The 13,963-nt window shown below is 48.9% G+C and overlaps 1 protein-coding gene across 9 annotated transcripts in view; it reads left to right on the plus strand.

Annotated features, from left to right (window-relative positions):
* ABTB2 (ankyrin repeat and BTB domain containing 2) overlaps nt 1–13,963 on the plus strand; it is a 171,138-nt gene that overhangs the window by 117,168 nt on the left and 40,007 nt on the right. For 4 of the 9 annotated variants that reach the window (XM_069016363.1, XM_069016366.1, XM_069016364.1 and 1 more), the window contains 12 exons: nt 1,728–1,817; nt 2,265–2,366; nt 3,807–3,903; nt 4,567–4,702; nt 5,688–5,914; nt 6,612–6,790; nt 7,158–7,263; nt 7,424–7,526; nt 7,957–8,047; nt 9,675–9,743; nt 10,171–10,284; nt 11,595–13,813. In XM_069016363.1, the coding sequence (XP_068872464.1) occupies nt 1,728–1,817; nt 2,265–2,366; nt 3,807–3,903; nt 4,567–4,702; nt 5,688–5,914; nt 6,612–6,790; nt 7,158–7,263; nt 7,424–7,526; nt 7,957–8,047; nt 9,675–9,743; nt 10,171–10,284; nt 11,595–11,792 (1,512 nt within the window). In that variant the 3' untranslated portion in view covers nt 11,793–13,813. Of the gene's footprint in view, nt 1–1,727; nt 1,818–2,264; nt 2,367–3,806; nt 3,904–4,566; nt 4,703–5,687; nt 5,915–6,611; nt 6,791–7,157; nt 7,264–7,423; nt 7,527–7,956; nt 8,048–9,674; nt 9,744–10,170; nt 10,285–11,594; nt 13,816–13,963 lie in introns of those variants that run through there. The other 5 variants (XM_069016370.1, XM_069016369.1, XM_069016371.1 and 2 more) reach the window with 4 other exon arrangements.

A 13,963-nucleotide genomic window follows, 5' to 3' on the forward strand; every position in this document is an offset into this window, starting at 1 on the left:
TTTTGTCAGCATGGAGACCCCTGTGGGCAGCTCCCTGAGGAAGTTTGAGGCGTTTCTGCTGTCACTGACTGATGTCTCATCCTGTGGGTGTGATCCTCGTGCCAGCCCTGCTGTGAGCAGGGCAGCTCTGCCATCTTTGCCCCTCAGAGAGTGTTTTGGCACCAAGAAAAAGGGCAGGACAGGGCCCCTCTGGAGACATTGTTGCTTGGAAATTCCCCACTTGACTCTGGAGCAACTCAGCTTTGTGTCCAAGCAAGTGCCCGCATGGCACTGCCAACCCCAGGCAGAGTTAAATCCAAGTTCTGGGAATGAACTCTGCCATAGCTGGAATAGGAACCCGAAGCTGAACTTTGCCTCCAGCTTGTTTTGCCCCTCTTGGTAAAGAATAAGGCAAAGGCAGATGCCCAAACTTGGGAAAACTGACGTAGGCATGAGAGAACTGCTGGACTAATTTAATACGAAGGCTTCAGATCCAGGTTTGGATTTGGACCACTCCCAGGGTGTGAGCATGTCCAGGATGTTCAGACCCACTTCTCCATCTGTGTGCATGGAGATTCGTGGGAAAGAACTCAGAACTCAGAAACCTGAGTTTGGGGCAGGTCCCTGTATTCAGTTCTGGTGGGGACCAGCCAGCACCCTGGTTTCAGGGGATTTGAGATGTTTAGGGAAACTCTTCTTCAGGAAATCTCTTCTTCCCTTTGCAAGGGGCAAGCAGGGAGTGCAAAACCAACATTAAAATTTTTTAGAAGGACAACAGAAGTCTATACAAGCCTACAGTTTTAGAACCCTGACTGGGGCTTGTGCCTGCAGACCTGAGTTTTGAATTCTCAGTTTACGTGTCTGTAATGAGTGTGGAACCTCCCAAGCCCCACAAAAGCCAAAATACCTCCCCCAGAGAGAATCTCACCCAGAAATATCGTCACAAATGGAGCTGCCCCAAAGCAGGAAGCTTGGAGTTGTGGCTGCTTTGAAAAGACACCTTTGCAGAGTCAGGAGCAGTCTCCTGGCTGAGAGCTGTAATTCCATTTTACAGTACAGGCCCCATTAAGGATGAAGCTCTGTTATTGCCCACTGAGCAGCAGAGATGCTGCCTGCAAAAAATTCAAATGCCTGCAGTAATTAAGGGGAGGGGGCAGGAAAGCTGTGGGATGTGAGCAGGAATGGCTTTGACCAGGCCATTTCCTTTCTGTCCTTGGCTACTTTGGGCATGAACTCCATAAGTAAGGCTCGTTTTCCTCATAATTCATCTCTGAGCTGTCATGGTTTGCTGGTTAAGTAGAGGGAGAGAGATTTATGGGATTGAAATGCTGAAATATTGTGGCAAACCGGATTTTAGCAATGGGGAGAAGTTGCCAAATAAATTCATCTTCTGTATTTTTGTGGGTTTTTCTGCCTTCAGTTCCTTTGGCTACAGATGAGCCAAGAAATGGCGTTTCTTTGTTGGCAGCCTTGGGAAAGCTCGAGAATTGTGGACAATACAGGGCTGGGATTTTCAGTGATCCTTTTTGTGTTCTTTCAGCCTTGTCCAGTGATGGTTTTCCCAGGCCATTTTCCAATATCAGTTGTGCCACTCTGCATAGAAATCAAAAATGCTTTATAAACATATGTGTGCTGTCCCTACACACACTTTGTATGTTAAGATTCAAGCTCGCTGTGTCCATGACAGTGTTGCTGTTGGTAGGGATAGAAAGATAACTTTGGTTTTATTTTTCTTCTCCTTTCTGAAGGGTATGACCCCCCTCATGTACGCCTGTGCTGCTGGAGATGAAGCCATGGTCCAAATGCTTATAGATGCTGGAGCAAATTTAGATATACCAGTGAGTAACCCTCTGCCCATAATTATCCAGCTGTAAACTAACAGGAGGAGCTCTGAATTCTCTCCTAGCAACTGAAGGCTTCAGTTCTGGAAGCTTCAAGTGAGGCAGTTCTCTCAGAAACCGTCGCTTCAGGGATTTGGGAGGGGGGAGAAAACCTTCAAAACCTCTTGGAGCACTCAGTGGCTCCAATTAGGATTGGCACTGGCAAGTCTACTAGGCACGGGGAGGGGGAGGGAAGGAGCTGCCCCAGGGAGAAACCAGTGAGCCCATTAAAAAGTCCCAGGGGGGCAGGGGGCAGAGGGAGTGGTGGTGGCAGTGTTCTCTGAGTGGCCCGAGTCCCCCTTCCCTGGGGTTGTCACTCACAGAGGAAGAAGCTGGTTCTGCACAAGGCTGGGGATGAAGGCAGAGAGGCTGCAGAGGGTGATTTGCCTGCTTCCCTTCTCCCAGGTGCCCAGTACCTCTCCACGCTACCCCTCGGTCCATCCCGACAGCCGGCACTGGACTGCCCTCACCTTCGCGGTGTTGCACGGGCACATCTCGGTGGTTCAGGTGAGATTCTGCCTGGGAATCCTTCCAGGAGGCACAGGGGGACTGAAATGCAGCACTGTGAGCCCTTGCTCTCAGCCTTCCTGAGCTCCTGAGCCTCCTAAAAACCAGTGAAAAAAACTGTGTGTTGTTTAAGACAAGGAGAATGAAAATTGGTGACATAATCCTAGCAAGGCCTTGATAACAAAACACAGCGTGTTTCCATGTTTTTCTTTGGTTTCCGTATTGGTTCAAGGCTCACTGCTTCCAAAACAATGCTGCACAATCATTTCTTTGGGTTTAGATAAACTAGTGCTTCACGTGGAGTGGTTACAGGTTGGCTGCTTGATCAGGAGCTTCGTGACAGTAGATGTTAATTGGTTTGTAAATTCACATGTGCAAAAATCCAGTGTGTGCTGATTTCTGCTCTAATGGCAGCAAATCATCTGTAAATTCCTTTATAATCCTTGAGAATTGCATGAATAAGACTTAAGCTGACATGAGATTTGAGCCTGTGTCATCCTCCCTGCTCCCTTTTCTGTGGAGTTATCACAGGGGGCAGCAGGATGGGGTGGAGCCCCAGAAATGCTACCCAGACTTCCAGGGGAATGAAAAACTGATCACAGCAGATAATCAATTGCTGTTGAATTTAATTTACCTTCTGCTCAAAGGGAAGGAGAAGAAAAAAACCCAAGATGTAAGTAAATGGAGGCTGCACACTCTTGATCTTTTGTTTGTGTACATTTGTACATAATTATAAAGATTAGATCCCACCTGGCAAACTGCCCAGGCAGCCTTTGGTATTCCAGAGGTTGGACAGCCTTAATTTATGTGTAAGATACGAGTTTGATTCTGCCAGGAGATGAAGCCAAGTGTAGCAAAGCTCCTGTTGTGTACGGCAGCGCCCACAGCCATGGAAGCATGGAATATCCTGGTGGATGCATAGGCACAGGGCTGATCCTCCCTGCCTGCCCCTGCCAGCGCTGTTCTGGGTGCTCCAGAGCCTTCTGCCAGCCCCACTCGGCCATAAAACATCCCCATCACCCTGTAGCCCTCTCCCCTTCACCTGGGAGGGGGTTCTTTCCCTCACAGCAGCTCAGTGAAAGCAGGTTCTGCGTGATGAATCCCTGCAGCTGCCAGAGCTCCTTACACAGGCTCCGTGAGGTGTGAATCCTCCAGGGCTGATTCCCTGGGGGGGAACCCTGTTTCCTGTGCACAGCATGGAGCTAAGATGGACTTCCTGCTCTGATTGCAGAGCCCTTTGGAGCTGGGAGATTGCAGTTGCACAGCCATGACCATAAAGGAGATTAAAAATGGAGGTGGTGCTCTCCAGACGGGCCCTTGGCGTGCGTGCCCTCCTCGCTCTGAACCCACCGGTTCTCCTTCCTAGCATGCAGCCCTGGCTGTTTTGTCCTTCTGAATTGCTCTTTTCCCAACTCCCTGTCTTTCCTGTGCCCCTTGCAGCTGCTCCTGGATGCTGGTGCCCACGTGGAGGGCTCTGCTGTGAACACTGGTGAGGACAACTACACCGAGACCCCCCTCCAGCTGGCCTCGGCTGCAGGTGAGCTCCCTGTGGCCTCAGCACGCTCCATCTCTTCCTGCCACCAGCATGATGGGCCCTGAGTATCTGTTTTCCAACTTGTCCCACACTTGCCTCCTCCCCAGAGCCCCCACAGCAGAGCTGACAGCACCAACTCCTTCACCGAGCTCTGTCAAGGAACATAAACCAGCCCCTGTCTAGTCTGGGCATGTCTGTGGACCTAAGCAACACCCAGATGTGAAAAATGAACAAGTTTCCATTCAGCCTGGGGAAAAATAACTGTTATATGAAGAAATTTGGTTTATTAGTTTATTAAATGCAGGTTAGAATTCTCCATTTCTCCTGGCGGGCTGTCAGGAATTGAGCATTCTGTGAACGAGTGTGTGCTGGGCTTGTTTGTCAACACTTTTCACCTCAAAGTGGTTTTAGTTCTTCTCCTTAATTTCTTTCTGCACTGTTTTTGTGCATTTGTGAATATGAATGTCTGGCTTGCTCAGCTCCAAGCTTTATGGAAGGGATAAAAAAGGCCTCCTCCCCTCCCAGTGAGACCCAGTGCTGGGTCTCCTGCACCGCTCCCTACTCCATGCAATGGGAACGGAGCAAGGGAATCCTGCCTGCTGCCAGTCCTGTGTTTGATGCTTCCAAAGAGGGGACCATCCTGATGTTCCTGTCCTTTTTCCCCAGGGAATTACGAGCTGGTCAGCTTGCTGCTCAGCAGGGGCGCCGATCCACTGCTGAGCATGCTGGAAGTCAGCGGGATGTCGTCGTCACTCCACGAGGACATGAACTGCTTCAGCCACTCGGCAGCACACGGGCACAGGTAATGAATGCTCTGTTCCTGCTCAGGACAGGGGTTGTTTTGCACTCGAGGTGTTACTGTGTGTCCTGTGGGACTTTGTGACCCAAATCCCTGCGTGTGCAGTTCAGCAGACGGGGTTAAGACTCTCCTGACAGCAACAAAGAAGAGTAAAGATCTCTGTTCACTGTTTCTTATTCACACTTGCTGGTCTGGCTGTGCAGCACTGAGAGTCAGCTGGTTCTAGGCCCTACATCAGCAGACCAAGTCCCACCTAAGGGTAGGTTGAGATCAGGGTTATGAGATCCTGGTCCGTGTTCTGGGGTGGAATCTAGTCAGGTTGAAGTGGCCTGGTTCCCTGCATCTCTGGTTTTTGGATGGCCAGCCAAGAGGTGAATCATGAAACCAGCCAGCCTGGGGCTCTCCAACCCCATCTCAGAAATAAGACATTACTTGCAAGCTCCTCCAGAAATCTCTATGTTCCCAGAAAAAAGTGAGATTCAAGGCTTGTTCTGCCATCAGATAGGATGGGGTGATCCTACAACCTTAACTAAGCTGGATTTAGCCCCAGGGGGTGGTGTGGGTGCAAGGAGAGCACCAGCTGGTGGCAATGCAGCAGCACAGCCGAGCGCTGGGTGGCCCTGCTGGGCTGGGGAATGTGTGGAGCAGCTGTCCCCAGCTGGCTGAGGGACACCAGTGATGCAAACTCCCCAGAGCGGCCGGACACAAACAAGAAAGTCTCTTGCTTGCAAGTGCCGTGTGAAATCCCAAACAAAGCCACCATATGAGGAGTACAGGCTGTGGTTTGCCCTTGCTGCCGGGGCACCAGTTGCTAGGATGTGAGGTAGGAAAAGGACAAGCGGTTTCAGTGCTGCTCCACAGTGCCAGCTGTCTTTGGGAAGGAAGTTACTGTTTACTGAGCCGGCTCCCTGACCCCAAATCCCCCCAGTCCTGTCTGAGTCGTTGATATTTCATTTATTAATGAGTGAAACCTCTGGTCCCTGCTCAGGAACGTCCTGCGCAAGCTCCTGACCCAGCCGCAGCAGGTGAAGGGGGATGTGCTGTCCCTGGAGGAGATTCTGGCCGAGGGGGTGGAGAGTGACACCTCCAGCCAGGGCAGCTGCAGCGAGGGGCAGGTGCGGCTGGGCAAGACCCGGATGAAGGCTCTGCAGGAGGCCACGTACTACAGCGCCGAGCACGGCTACGTGGACATCACCATGGAGCTCAGGGCACTGGGTGAGCCCTTGCTGCTGAGCACTGTGCACATCTAAGGCATGAAAGTCTTCCTTTTCTGCCCCTCTCACTTAGAGGAGCAATAACCCCAACTGCAAAGCTGCCTAATTTAAATTTTAAAAGTGTTTAAGGCTCCTCGCAAGGTTGGTTTTGTTTTCAAATTCCTGCTGCTCTTGGACGTCCCTCACTCTTGGCTGGATCCTCTGTTCCCACGTGTCATGGGCAAGAGGCATCTCTCCCTGTCAGATGCTGACACCTAAAATTCAGTGTTTATTCAATGGTTTAAGGTAAAGGAACAAATCTGATCTCAAGGTAGGAGAGAGAAGCTTTGAAGCTTGTGCGTAACCAGGAGCAAAGACCTCCCACCACATTTGTGTGGGGTTATGCATTCTTACAACTCCAGTTCAAATTTATTTAGTGGTTCTGACTAACCTTGAAGCTCAGGACAAAACAGGAAATTTTTGGTCCTTAACAATCAGCAGAAATTTCCAATTCATGATCCTGGTACCAATCCTTTGTCACTTAATCTGTCAGTGACCCAGTTCAGTCACCTTTAATATCAAGGTAAAAATCTGTCTGCTCTCAGGATGTAGGTAGAGCTGCTTCAGTGCTGCCAAGTGTTAGTAATAGGAGCAGGATAATGTCCTCACAAGCACTTCAGGAAATCATCTTTCACTGTCCCTTTTTCCTGTGGCTGCAGGAGTGCCCTGGAAGCTCCACGTGTGGATCGAGTCGCTAAGGACAACCTTCTACCAGTCCCGCTACTCCGTGGTGCAGACCCTGCTGCGGGAGTTTGTCACCATCAAAGAGGAGGATTACAACGAAGAGCTGGTCAGTGAGGGGCTGCAGCTCATGTTTGACATCCTCAAAACCAGCAAAGTAAGTCAGAGTTTTGTTAACTGTGTCAGAGCTGGGTGTTCTGGGGTTTTTTTGTTGTTGCGCTCAGCAGGAGGAAGGGAATGGCCGGGCAAAGTCCCTGAGGAGTTACGGCGTGGAAATGGCCCTGGGAGCATTTATCTAAATTCATATACAGCCCCAAAACAGTCCTCAAGCACACACCTGGAGGAAGCTGTACAGCTCTTTATAACTCCCCAGATACTGTAATTCCTTTAAATTAAAGCTTGTCCCTCTGTGGGGCAGTTACTCCTGTGGGGTGCAGCTGCCGTAGGCCCCAAGTGAGCCCTCACAGCGCATTTGGAACCCGCTCGATGTCGAGTTGCTGATCCCTGTTCCATCCTCCTCACAGAACGATTCCATCAACCAGCAGCTCGCATCCATCTTCACCCACTGCTACGGCAGCAGCCCCATTCCCAGCATTCCCGAAATCCGGAAGACTCTGCCTGCTCGGCTGGGTAAGGTGCTCACCTGAGCAGTGAGCTGCTTTTGATTGCTGCTGGGTTGTTTGGGGTTTTTTTTTAAAGTTGTTTGTTTGGATTTCTTTTCTGAAAAGCATGCACAGTTTTTGGGTGCAAAAAGGTCACCTTTTTTTTTTTTTGTCCCTTTACCCAACAGATCCTCACTTTCTGAACAATAAGGAAATGTCTGATGTAACTTTCTTAGTGGAAGGAAAGCTCTTTTATGCACACAAAGTCCTGCTGGTTACTGCATCTAACAGGTGAGTCACTAACCAGGGACATAATTAACCCAACCACGGTTATCCCTGAAATCATGTGTGGTAGTTGGAGTGTACACATCCAGCCATTCCCTGCCTTCCCATTCCTTCTCCCAGAGTCTGCAGGGAGAGCTGCACTCACTCCTGGAATCCCACACTGGCCTGGTGCACTTGCAGTTTCTTTCTCTCTTCTTGACCTAGTAGCAGGGTTTTCCAGCTGTCACAGGGTGGGGATTAGATCAGATCCAAGCAATTTACAGGTGAAATTGTCCCCGAACTAATCGTCATTAAATTGGAAGAAATGTTTCGATTTTCAACTTGCAAAGAGCAAGGAAGGGTCTTTGTTCTCCCCTTGCTGTTTGTGATGTGTGTGTGACACACTAATACAGTTAAATTAAATCTGTTAAATTAAATTTGTTAAAACCATTCCCAGGTTCAAGACACTAATGACCAATAAAACAGAGCATGATGGCCACGGCAGCAAGACTGTTGAAATCAGTGATATGAAATACAACATTTTCAAGGTATGGGACTTAGTCCACTTTTTCTTTATTCCTTTCCATCTTCTCAGCTACTTGGAAGGTAGGACAAACCAAAGGAGTAACAGCATAAGTGGATAATATTACAGGCAGAGATGGAGTTCCTTTCAACACACCTGAATTTCAGGAGTATCCTGAAATACTCTTTTTCCAAAGTTCCAGCCTTAAAACAGAGTCCTCCAGTCTATATTCTTATTTTCTTACTAGGCAGCTGAGTCCCCCATAAAGCAGGAGAAGCTAGTCTTCTACTGAGAAGTAGTGTTATACTTTTAACAGACACCATTTTCATGCTTTTTATGGCACCCTTTTCATGCTTTGCTAAGCAAAAAGTAACTTATTTACAGCAGGTGCATTGCCAGGCTTCATATTCATTAAAATCAGATGATCAGAAATCAATGGTGTCCCTGTCAAGAAAGGCTCAGAATTGAGAACTGTGCTTTGCTTTTATGACATTTCCATATTTAGAGGAGGAACAGGGAGATGTGAAGTGCAGAATAGGTCATGTCGCTGTTTCACTGAAGGCTTGAGGCTTTTCCTTTTTTCCTTTTTTCCTTTTTTATAAGCAAACAAACCTGATCTGTTGGTGAGCAGTACTCTTACCTCACTAGAGGGAAGTAAGCTGACCATGAGAACATCTTTGTTCTGCTGTACAAGTTTTGTGTTGGAGAGGTGACAGCCAAATTGTGCGGCTCAAGCCACGACAGAAGAAAATGTTACTGAGTATTGAAAGAAGCCTCCTTAACAGCATGTGTACATCAGAAAGTTTCTAAAGACAAATTTGTGCTTCAGGGGAGAGACAGAGAGAGAGACAAACCAGAAAGAATTGAAACAGTGAACCACTTCACAATTTGATGGTAAATGCAGTCAGACTGGTTAAGGAGAGGCAGTCTCAGGTAGGGTGGAGGATGCTGAGCCACCAGACATGTGTGTCCTGCTCAGGGCTCTGCTGGGAAGAGCTTTGCTCTCATGTAATTCTGTTATACAAATAAAGGCAGTCTTACAAGCAGCAGCTTAGTTTTGTTCCCAGCCCTGTTAGAAATGGCAAGCAGGGCTCGCAAGCCCCACACAGCACCCAGGACACTTCTGCTCCAGCACCAGATCCGTTCCCTCCCCTGGCGCGGCGGCACTGCTTGGGCTGGGGGTGGGCATGTGGGATCAAAGAGCAGGAGCTGCCTCTCACTCTCTCTGCAGACAATTAATGCCTTTTCCTCCGGGCCTGGTGGGGGGCTGGAAGCTGATTAGAAGCCCAGCAGGGAGGCAAATGGCTGGGAGGTCCCCGGGACACACACGCTGGGCTCGCTGGCAGCTCCGCGCGTGACCGGCCTGCCAGGCTCCACAAACCCGGATCCGAGACAAGGACAGCGGTGTTGCTCAGAGACACGCTGTCACCCTGAGCCCAAAGTCCCCAGCAGGGCCCTTTTCAGGGCTCAAGAGAGAAAGGACTGTTAGAAGGCAGCAGATTTGCCACGCTAGGGAAGAAAAAAGAGCCACCAGTGGAGGTGAGAGCCGGCACAGGACATGATTCCCATCTGCTCAGGAAGGGGAGCACAGCCATCAACGGCCCCTTGTGACTGCAGTGATAACTCCATGCCTGGCCTTCTTCCCATTCCAGATGCTGATGCAGTATTTATACTATGGAGGGACAGAATCCATGGAAATTCCCACCACTGATATCTTAGAGGTGAGAGAGCTTTTTCTTCCAAGTCTTGCCAAGTGCGCTGGGGCATAAAACAGAGTTGAAAGGCAAAATCCAGGAGCTAACAGCAAGTTCCCATTCAGTCCAGGAGCATGCTTAGCATTTGGAAATGAGCATACTTAGCACTTGGAAATTAATGAACTTAAAAGTTTCAAAACATCACTGCTTGGTGTTTCTGTGTCTTGGTGACGGAAAGGAGTGCAAATACGCTTGTGGGAGGAGCTTTTGCTAAGAGGGGAAATGTGTCAGTCTGTCACTTCAGCATGGAGCAGCCTTTTTGCTGTTTCATGAGGACTTGGCCATTAAAACAGGGAGTCAGAGACTCTTCAGAGAGGAAATCATCCGTCCTGTTTGCCTTCCCCAGGCCTTTCAAGCCTCATGATCTCAAATAGCCTCTCTCTTGTCCCCATAGCTGCTGTCAGCTGCCAGCCTGTTCCAGCTGGACGGCCTCCAGAGACACTGTGAAATCCTCTGTGCCCAGACCATCAGCATGGACAACTCTGTCAACATCTATAAATATGCAAAGGTAGATCCAACCCCCCCCTGGTTTAAGAATCCCAGTGAGCAGCCTGTGTGCTCCTGGTGGTAACTAAAAACCCCAGGTGGGCCCCCTCTCTGCAGGTAACTCTCTCCCCCAGCCACAACAGGAGTGAGATGATTCCCAGCTCCAGGCAGGAAAGTCCTGCACAGCCCTAGTGTGTTTTCTTGTCTGAAGCAATCATGGATGAAATGGATGGGGGATCCCTGCAGAGTAGGGGAGAGCTGTCTTAGCAGGCTGATACATCAACATCAGCAAAACCCGAGGGATTCAAATCCTGGGAGCAGCGGGGGCAATTGATCACAGCACAGCAGCTATGGAATAAACCTTTTCCTAGCACCCCTGCTGCTAGGAAATACTCCAATTAGCTCCAAAATGAGCATAAACTCTGTTGTGTGACAGATATGCACCTCTGTAGCAAATAACCTAAATCACAGAGAAATACTCTGCCCTTCCTGGCATTTTGCAGGATCAGATCCCTTAAAGACAAGGAGAAAACTGCACAGAGGGCTGGTAATGTTTTCTTTTTACTGTGTGTGTAGTGTCCCACCGATACTCTTCAGTTTCTGTCATGTCAGACTGGTTTCTTTCAGACCTAAATTTAACAGTGTGCAGTGGTAAAAAGGGGAAACAGCATTCCCTACTGGCCTTTATGTACTTTTCCTTAAATTATTATTTGCACAGAGTTCCCAGGAAGAGGCTGTGTGTGCACAGCGCTTCTTAATATTAAACTTGAGTTTTGTTGCTCTCATTCCTGACCTTCCCCCACTAATCCTGAAGCAAAAGGAGCCAGATCCCAGCCAGAAACCACCTCATGGTGGTTCGGGAGTGCAGCATCCCTGTTCTCCTGCGTTCAGCGCCTCGTTGTAGGGATGAGGTTCCCATCCTGTGACCCGTGTCCTGATTGCCCTGAGCCGTGCTCACCATCTACCAGCACAGTGTTGTGTGCTGTGGCTCAGCCAAACAGGTACCTTGGCCACCTCATCAGCCAGCTGCTCTGCTGCAGGAAGGGAAGGGACTGGAGTGCAGGCCAGCAGCCCTGCCAACAGCAGGCCAGCAGGGGAAGGAATTAAAAAAGCCTGGATGTCTCCCTGCTCACACCTGTGCCTGTGAAAAGCACCGGGAGAAATGATCAGACATCAGAGTCCTGCCTTCAGTGCCTTTCCACTGTTACTCCTGTCTTTTTTCTGTCTTAGAAAATACTAAAAGGGGAGAAGCAATTAGGAAGGAGAGGCCCAGGGATGTCATGTAGATCTGGGACATACAGAAAGGGTTAACGATCCTGCTGTCTTCCGCAGATTCACAACGCACCAGAACTGGCCTCTTTCTGCGAGGGCTTCTTCCTCAAGCACATGAGCTCCCTGCTGGAGCAGGACTCGTTCAAGCAGCTCATCTATGGCAGGAACAGCAAAGTGCAGGGCCTGGACCCGCTGAGGGACCTGCAGGCAGCCCTGGCTGGCCGCCTGCACTCCGTGTACGTCACGTCCAGGGTGTGAGGCAGGACCGGCGCTGGCAAACCGCGGTGGAGGCGCCGCTGGGGCTGTTTGCCTTCTTGGATCTTCCTGAAAGTGCCCTGGAACAGGCACCCTCAGGTGCTGAGGGAGGGGGAGCTGGCTTCTCTGTGCTGCTGCTGCTGCCACAGGAACAACACTGTCACACAACAACACTGCCACGGCCCAAACACGAGCTGAGCGTGCAGGGGGAGAACGCGAACCGCAGAGATTGGCACTGCCCTTTCCACGAGCACAGGGCTGTGGAGAAAGAGGCGGTTTAACTAAGCCCAGCACTAATACGTGGGCTTAAGTTCATCCACACAGATGTTTTCCGTGTAAAAAGGCTGCCTAGAAGGAGTTTGCTGATCCTAAAGCCCATCCCATGAGCCATCTGTCTGCACACAGAGTACTTCCCCTCAGTAGTACCAGCGTCTGTACATCGCAACAGACCAACAGAAACTTCCCCCAAAACTGTTTGCAGCTTGAGAGAGAGGTTTTGTATGTTCAAAGCTGAGTAGAAACTAACACTAACATGGAAATTACTCACTCTTTAAGCCTAATACAAAGAGCTCAGCTGGGGCAGGGAGGGGAGAGTTGGGGGTTTGCGTGTTTTTAAATACGGTTTCACTGTGCCAGTTGTTAATCTGGATCTGTTTTGAGGAGAAAGAAAAAGACTGTCTACCTTTTTGCTGTCAAGGTCTGATAGTTTCAGTCACTTTCACCTTAAAAACCTGTTTCTGAACATTACCTGTGAGACCTGATGCCACAAAAGACACTTTGTAGAAGGCTCAGGTGTAGTTGCAGGAGCTGGCACTCGGCTAAAAAACTGCCCAGTTGCATAAATAGCAATAAAAGCCTCCCCAGGCCTCCAAAGAGCATCCAGCTCAGTGGTTTGTTCTCTCTCTGGAGCTGGTTGGGATTAAGGAAAGACCTCCAGCTATTCCCACTGAGCTTTGCTAAGCTCCCACCAAAAAATCATTTGCCAGGACACTTCCATTTGTTGTAGGTGGGTGAACAGGAGGAAGCCAAGTTTTCAGTGGAGAACTATTCATTCATTATTAGAAATACAACCATTTATTCCTATTGTACCTAAACACACTGGAAGGAGTAGGCTCAGCTGGGCCCAGGCTCCAAAGCACAACACAGACACGGTTTAGTTAAAGGGAAGGAGAAGGAGCCACCAGCATCTCCCAGCAAATCCATCAAAATCTGACATGGCCTTGCTCCTGAAGGATTTACACAGAGGCAAATTGCATGCGTGGATAGGGATTTTCAGTCAGCTGACAGACAGGTTGGTCAGGGCACACTCCCTTTGTGCTTTAGGTACACATCTGCTGAACATCACCAGCTCCAATAACCCTATTTATTACCAGAAAGCCATACAGGGGGGGCAAAATTATCACTGAGAAACGCCACAGAAGGCTTTATTTTGGAAAGTATTTTCAAGTAGCTGCTCTGGCTATCTGTACAAATATGTAGGTCCTCTTTTGTTGCTGTAATATTACAAGGCTTTGTTTAATTGTACATTAATGTTGTCATTTATGTAAATGTACCAGGATTTTATTAACAACATAATTTTAAAATACAGAGCTGCTGTTATTTATTCTGCTTCTCTAACAGGAAAAAAAAAAAAGCTTTAAAGACACTTATGTGGAAAAGGCTGTTGCAGTTGAAGCATCTTAAATTGGTTTTGGTGTAGATATACCTAATTTTAGGGATACAGAGGCATTCCTTTCCCCTTCCTAGGCTCAGACATTTTTGTGAAGTTAAAAAGTTCCACTTGCATTTTTCCCTAGCTGGAGTAAGATTACCTGCTTTCCCTCAGAAAGCAGCAGATGGTAGTGTCCAAAAAAAACCCTGATTCCAGGATTCTTGTCTGCAGCAGGAGAAACAGGGAGGGTTAAAGCAACTCTTACGGCAGAGGTATTAAAAAAACCAAAAAAGCATGTGATCCTTCCCTTCCGTGTGACCTCAGGATCCCAAAGGTCAGAAGGGCTCTGGTTGGTGCTCTGTGGGAGGATTGATGTCAGAGCACAGGACTCATCTATGAGGTAAGAAGTATAAAAGTTTAAGAGCAAGAATCTGACCCAGAAGTATCCTGGTTTTTTTTCTTTATTTGGGAACCTGCCAGCATAAACAGTGAGTCGTTCTCAAGAATCATGGAATACAAACAC

The sequence above is a fragment of the Aphelocoma coerulescens genome, chromosome 5 (genome assembly GCF_041296385.1).
Source record: "Aphelocoma coerulescens isolate FSJ_1873_10779 chromosome 5, UR_Acoe_1.0, whole genome shotgun sequence".
NCBI lineage: Eukaryota > Metazoa > Chordata > Aves > Passeriformes > Corvidae > Aphelocoma > Aphelocoma coerulescens.